This window comes from Homarus americanus, unplaced genomic scaffold (genome assembly GCF_018991925.1).
Source record: "Homarus americanus isolate GMGI-L3 unplaced genomic scaffold, GMGI_Hamer_2.0 scaffold50450, whole genome shotgun sequence".
NCBI classification, from domain to species: Eukaryota; Metazoa; Arthropoda; class Malacostraca; order Decapoda; family Nephropidae; genus Homarus; species Homarus americanus.
Genome location: NW_024751585.1, coordinates 6788 through 14682, shown reverse-complemented (window position 1 = coordinate 14682; position 7895 = coordinate 6788). Strand labels below are relative to the sequence as shown.

The following is a 7895-nucleotide window of genomic DNA, read 5'->3' as shown; positions in this document are numbered from 1 at the left end:
AACACATAAAAGCTATCACTATTTCACTATTATCCCTGAATATAATCAGAAAGAGCGATGTAATGAAATAGATTAAAGGATTCATCATTAATATTAGCTTAAAAATTCTGGGTTGCTGTCAAGAAACATGTCTTAGACACCAAGAGAAAGAAGTGTAGTGTCATGTGAGGACTGTGTGAGAGGGACTAAGGGCGGAGGTGGTAAACAACTCACCTTGATCTCGGTAATCAGTTGACTGGTGATTGGGACGCCTGTGGCGGCATGCTCCAGGTTGGGACGAGTCTCGCCTCTCCTCTCCTGCCACCACAACCAATACCATTAGTTAATACACGAAGAACACACACACACACACACACACACACACACACACACACACACAGGCACAGGCACACATTACATATATAGCATAGTCTACCTGTGTTTGTGTGTTTGATTGTTTGTACTGTATGTTCACGATCTCTGGCTGTAGGTTTGAAGATAGCTGAAATTTGGCAAGGAAATGGTCATATCCCCAGAAGTGACCTGAAAGTTAAATTTTTGAGTTGATAGTGTAGTTACTGTTGTGTAGATGATAGCTACCACTCAAATACCAAACATAGGCAACCCCGGCTTCCTCAGATAGTACACGTCTAAATAAACAAAAGCACATAATCTATAAACATATTCATACACAAACATATACATTAATATGCAAGAATACATATTAGCACATACATGCGTAAACACAAACAAAAGCATGTATATGTGTACAATGAAAGACAAAAGTCGTGTCGCGGTTATGTCCGAAGATAAAATATAACTCTTAAAACATTATGAGATCCTTACCACAAGGCAGAGCGCACCAAAAGTTTTAGCTTTTCGGCATATGTTTTCACCAAATTTCACGACACGACTTTTGTCTTCCTGTAGTACGCACAAAGACACACAGGTAATCAGATATAGTATGGTCATTTACACACATCCTTCAAGCACGAATAGCCATATAAATTTCAGTTTTATTACATGCTTTGATAAACAATGTTTGCATATTTATATCCACTAGAATAAATAAAATTATTAGAACTTAAATTCTTTGGTAAATATCAATGACTAATTGCAGCAATTAATTTCATATAAAGCAAACCACTCCTTCCTGCAAAAAATATGGCCGTCATAACTGATATAATGTTTCAGCAAGTAACGTCTTTAAGTGTGTACTCTGACATACACCAAACTTTACTATTGATCAGTATGGTATGAGGAATTAATTATCAATCTAAACAAGAGACATCAGTCACATAATTTTAAAGTTATATATATTTTTTCGGACAGGATAATTTTGCATTTATTCTTGAAACGGAATTTATATTATTGTTTTTTTGTAGAATACAATAAGAAATCACATGTTTATATTTGCATGTGCAAAGTTTTTTAATTTTCTATTTTAAGCAGACTAAAGACTGAGTATACTGTACCTCCGGGTCAGTCAACAGGTGGTCCACCTGGTAGTGCCAAGACCTGTACTGGTGAGGCTCGTAGTCAAGGCCCAACTCTGCTCTCAAGGTCCTCACTGCTCGCAGCTCCAGCGTCTGAAGCACACAACACCTGTTAGTCTAATTTGTCTTGTGTTACACACACACACACACACACACACACACACATATATATATATATATATATATATATATATATATATATATATATATATATATATATATATATATATATATATATATATATATATATATATATAAGAGAAAGAGGCAGAACACAATACCTGGTTGGTGAAGGTAACAATATGTTCTTCCAGTTGTTCGCTGGTGAACACAGAGATGGTGCCCTCGACCACAGCTCGCTCTATCCTGGCGGAACCTTCGGATCCACGAAGCAGATAGTTCCCGATGGACGTTCGAATGATGTTTTCGTCTGTCTTCTTATTGCCGTGCATCTAGATAAAAAATATCAGTGATTATAAATAATATAATCAGTTTAAAATAATTGTCGGGTTTTAAGAATAAACACAATTGCTTAGTTCGACTTATTATTAATGAATGCCTTGCACTTTAAAGCCACTCTCTGTATTAATTAGTCTCAAAGGAGGATTAGTACTAAAGCATCTACACCCAATATCAACTTTCTTTCTCCTTTTTGAAGGAATTATTTACTAGGGCGCTGGGTGCCGGTGTTAAATGTCAGATTATACCCTCTGATCATTTTAACCCTGGGTGTGAACTGGTCTAGGCTAGGTACCACTCCAGGGGTTAATCTGGCCTAGGCTATTTTGCACTCCCCTGGGCCAAAATAAACTCCTATACTGTACTTCAAGGAATTTGAATTACATGTTGAGTTATGAAGTCGGCTAATGAGATGTCGATTTAGTGAACTGATGTTGACATGGATTCAAAACACATGTTGGGGCTTAGTTTAGTTTTACATTTAGTATAGTCTTATGTGCGTCTATTACGATGATGCCATTAACAGACTTTCAATTTCTCACAGCCCATCAAACTTCTGCAGCAGTGTTCGATACAATACCTTGTGGCGTTTATCGATTTATACTTTTATGTTCAACAATCGAATATTACAACTATAAGGGTTGGTGATAAATGGCAGTTTTTGAATAAGAGAGCTGCGATGATATCATCCAGTGATTTCGAATTGAAGCATTGATCGTGAAGTGATCTTTTTCGAAGTAATTGTGACCAAATTTTATCATCCTTCTTAGGTCTCCATATGTATCTGCAGTTGTACTACTGTAGTTTAGCAGCTTTATCAATCGTGATTTTTTTTTGTGTGTGTCATACAGAATCTAAGGCACAAAAACTGCATAGAATTATTACATTTTGCCAAAATAATGTGCAAATTCGGAAAGGGTGCGAACAGCAAAAAGAATCACTCACTGGTCTACAGTACAGTATATGAAGTAACGGTAACTGCAGTTGTAATCAGCTGTTGTGTGGTACGGTTCAGCTGACTCAGGGATGTATTTTGGCATGGGGGAGGTTATTCCAGCCTAGGCCTAAGTAACCCCCTGGGTGGTATCTGGCCTCGGCCAAAATAAACCCTTGGTTAAATTGGGCTGGCCCATTTTAATCCCCAGGTCTAATTTGGCGGGGGTTTATTCTGGCCTGCTACACCAGTACTACTAGGATCATAAACTTCCCTCCCCCTTACTCATTATGTCTGACTGCCTTGCCAAGAGTGTACAGTATATGTGTGATATGCCAAGACAGTTGTTGTGATCTGCTAATTGTCTGTGTCGAACGAATTGTGATGCTCAATGTGGTATAATAAATTCTCTTGCTTGTTGATTCTTTTGCCCCTTTGCTGATAGTTTTATTTATATAATAGTTTAGCTATTAAAATTTATCATTTTCGTAATACTTATATCAGAAGTCCACAAGTCAATAAGTGTGTTTGAATGGTATGGGTAGCAGGAATAGTAGTGTTACCCTAAATGATATAACTATTTTCATTACATTTACTCTTATATCTTCCTTTGTCATTATGGTTCTTATTTTTTGTATTATAATCTTTGTCTTTAATTCATATACAATCTTATGGTAACTCATAGTCACGTAAGCTTACCTTCCATTTCACTAGGTTTTCACAGGATTCGAACTCGAGTACACGCGTGAGGGACCAGAGAGTGTCTTCAATGGTAAAGGCGCTTGAGGTCTGCGACGACGTCTTCGACTTGCTGCTTGTAGGTGACTTCTTTGTTGAACTTTTCTTTCCGCCTCTTCCTGTGGTCTTCTTAGAGAACTTCGATTTAGAACTGACATCAGAGACAAAAAAAAATAGTTATGTTGATATTCACTCATTATTAGGTTGGAATATCTTGTAATTGCTATTTGTTCTGTCTGTGATTCAAATGAATAGTGCAAATAGCATTCACTTGTGTGTGTGTGTGTGTGTGTGTGTGTGTGTGTGTGTGTATATGTATATTGTGAAATCGAGATAATTGTGAAAAATATTAAATATGACTATTTTCAAAGGAACTTTCAACATAAAACCCGTATTTGTTATATCACTTGACGAATCTTCCATGTAGTCTTTACCAATTAACGTAAATTAAAGTACAACTATTCTACACACTTCGTCTTCAAGTCCTGACACACTTCCACACACTTTAAATCACATCTGTACTCCTCGTCTAGCAAAACTGACATTATAATAAATTATTCACATCAGATAATTCCATTAGAGTTATCATAGATTCTACTATTCTTGGTTCTTCCATCTTATATATTCCACAGTCACGTAGATCATTTGCCCAACAAACCCACCTGGGAACCACACCTGAGATCAGCACTCACCTTGAGGAGGATTCTTGTCTCTGTGTGTCTATTTCAACCACTGCCTCCCGCCGCTGGTTCTCCAGGACTGTCTGCTCCTTCGGTAGCTGGAAGAGGGAGTACCTGCAAGGGTATAGAAGGCGGGTGTTAGTAAACTCTGCTTCTCTCGTTCTCTCTCTCTCTCTCTCTCTCTCTTATTCCCATTTTTCTCTCTTTCTTATTAAACATTTTTGTTTCTTTCTTAATATCACACTAGCTCATTCTGTTACTCACTGATTGTTACAGTAGCCAGCCATCACAGTCTCGTTGAGCGTAAAGGTCGTCTTTTTGAATGTTGGTTCTCTTCTAGGGTCGCCGTAGTTACCCTGGAGGATCAATAATACTTATAGTGATACGTTATCATGTTTTCCTATATCAGATGTGTATAGATATCATATGTGTGTTTATATCACGTATATGTTGACATCATGTGCCGTGGTATTATATTTACCTTGGTATCATGTGTCTTTATATCAATGGTACAATATGACTTAATAATATCACATGTGTTTTATGTGATAATATGTTTGTAAATTTCTCTGTCCACGTAACTGATTCTATTCTAAAAATTCCTTTAATTTAAATACTAGTAGACAATAAAGCCAGACAACAATATAATAAATCCAATTAATACACTTAACTGATACATACCAGTATTGGCGGTATTCTGAAGATGTTGACGACAGACTTTCTGATGTTGGTGATCCAGACTGGTTCCTGAGGCGCCTTCAGGTACTCCTTGCCCTGAATAGAGGTTACCAAAGTTCAACTGAAACCATTTTAAAATATTACCTAACACTACAGACACACACACACACACACTGCTTGTGTATTCTTTTGATCTGGCCGAATGTCTCTCTGCAGGGTTTGGTCATGACGGTGTCGAGACTACCCCATTCGGCACTGGGATTTGGGTTATTTGTTGTCGGGTTGTTTATCATCCTAGTGTATGCTCGAAATGTTCTCTGAAAACATGTGCTACTGCTGGATCCTTCAGATGCTTAGTATTAAAACCACTTCTAGAGGCTTGTTGCCTTCGCCGTTTTGGGGCGATGAGAAGTGAGAGTTTGACTCTGGAGAGCAGATAATCAGTGTCGTAGTGGTCTGAGCCACGCATGGCTCGGGTGATGAGGACATCTCGGCGATCTCTTTCTCTGACAATGATGGAGTCAATGAGTGGCCAATGTTTGGATCGTGGGTGTTGCCACGAACCCTTGAACTTGTCGACCTGCCTTAAAAAGGTATTGGTGATAGTGAGGTTGTGGGCAGCACACTTGCTGAGGAGGAGTAGGCCAATTTCCCCTATGATTCCCTGTCAGATGTGAGCATCTCTGTCAACTCTGGCACTGAAGTCACCAAGGAGCACAACCTTATCTTCTCTGGCGATTTAGGTCAGCACTCTGCATCCAGTGTTGGGGGTGTATGCACTGATGAAAAGGACTTGACGTGAGTGATTCAGCGGGACTCTGAGCGTCATGAGGCGCTCGTTGATCCCAACAGGCATTTCAGTTAGCCTATGTAGTATGCACTGGTGGATGGCAAAGCCAACTCCATAAATGCTGGTTTCTCTCCGCAGCAGAAGAAGGTATAGCCAAACCCCTGGTTTGTGAGTCGAGCATCGTCTAGGAGCTGAGATTTACTAATGGCTGCTATGTCAATATTCTACCTAGCACACACACACACACACACACTCTCTCTCTCTCTCTCTCTCTCTCTCTCTCTCTCCACTTACCTCTCCCCCATCGATGCAGAATTCGAAGGGCTTTTCGAGTAGGTCATTGCCTTGCTCCAGCGGGTGGTACTGGATGGGTAGCGGTGACCGAGTGTCGCACTCTAGTTCATCGTGAAATTCTCCCACTTGGATGTTGCTGAACTGTCAGGTTAAAGTTAAAATATAAGTGGCTGAAGTGTCAAAAGGTCAAATATAAGTTCTCGTTTAACAGTTTTATTTTTCAACTTAGATTTTGCTAAAATGGCAGTTTAGAAATATATATCAGATTATGTACATGGTAGTAGGGTATAAGTCTGAGCATCTTATGCAGTAAATACCAAGTGCTTGTTTATTTTTGCAATATTATATATTTTTCGGGGGATTGAATACTGCATTCGTACATCCATATAGCATAGTAAACCTCCACCACGGTTGAGCCAATGACCACACCTCTCTCTCCTTCATCATCAACTTACCTGGAAGAAGGTCTCATGCTCACTGGACACCTGTACAGTGACATCAATCTGAATTCCTGCTCCTGAATACTGGTCTTTGAGGTCAGGGATCCCAGATGCTACCCTGCCACTGTACCGGTACTGGTACTCCAGACCTGGCTCCAGGCTCCAGCACGAACCTGTGGGCAATACATCTTATGAAAGCGCACGATAATTGTGTTTGCATTAAAGAACAGGAACTTCAAGTTAAGGACTGCACACCCAAACGTCACATCATACAAAGCTTAAAAGAAAATTCACGGAGCCAGATTCATCCCTTCCCTCAACATTAAACACTACTTGATTTTAAGATATTGGTAAATGATAGTTTAGTAACTTATCTGCTGAACGCCAGCTGAGGTTGGGAGATGCACTGTGATTCGTTTTTGCAAAAGTACGAAATTTTCCTCTCCTATATGAAGAAAAAATCCCACGAAACCTGAATAACTAGACGTCCACCTTTACTGTACGGGGATAATACAAGATGAAATTTTAAATGATATTATCTTCTGGCCCATGGTACAAATCTGGCAATTCCAACCTAAAAAAAATAAACCTCTAGTTAAAAACTAACAAAACACATTTTTAGACAAAAATCAAAATTATATGAACTATTTAAGGTTGCCTTTCATTTACTTTGACCACATTGTGAGATGAATGTTCTCGGTGTTTTCTTACCGCGATTTCGTTACTCAGTCTCACGAGAAAACCTTAACCATGAAATGGACTATCACTCTGTGGCTTATGGCTAGTTTAATAATGACTAATTAAAAAACTATTAGGTAAGTAAAAATTGATATTTGTATGTTAATGTTTCATACCTTGATTATAATATCTAAAATAAGTCTCATAATTTTCAAATTGCATGACCTTGTTCTCGATCTCTGGCACATCCCTCACCACCAGCATTAAGAAAATAAGAATGAAGGAAACTGCCGCGGGCCTATTGGCCCTTACTGGGCAGTCCCATTTACACCCAACCCCTATTGCTCATGTATCCATCCAACCTATGTTTGAAGCTATCCAGCGTATTCGAGTTAATGATGATATTTGGTAACTTGTTCCACTCATCCACTACTCTATTTCCGAACCAATATTTACCCATTTCGCGCCTAAATCTAAATTTGTCTAATTTAAAACCATTGTTACGAGTTCGCTCCTGGTTGGATAGTTTGAGTACCTTTGTAATGTCCCTTTTGTTCAGCCCTGACTTCCATTTACACACCTCTATCATATCGCCCCTCGCTCTACGTCTCTCGAGGGAGTGCAAATTAATATGTTTTAACCTGTCTCTGTACTGAAGGTTCCTAATGCCCGGGATTAGTCTTGTCATTCTCCTCTGAATTCTTTCTAGGGATTCTATATCTATTCTGT

The 7895-nt window shown here is 38.9% G+C and overlaps 1 protein-coding gene across 1 annotated transcript; it reads right to left on the bottom strand.

The window, feature by feature from the left end:
- Positions 1-213: 213 nt before the first annotated feature.
- Positions 214-7626, bottom strand: LOC121854676 (hemolymph clottable protein-like; the record flags this gene model as incomplete). Its single annotated transcript, XM_042349372.1, is given in 10 exon segments — positions 214-297; positions 1455-1568; positions 1757-1927; positions 3568-3757; positions 4299-4400; positions 4551-4642; positions 4968-5060; positions 6049-6189; positions 6504-6676; positions 7623-7626. Coding segments are annotated over 10 exon segments (1164 nt in total), but the record flags the coding sequence as incomplete, so codon positions are not given.
- Positions 7627-7895: the final 269 nt, after the last annotated feature.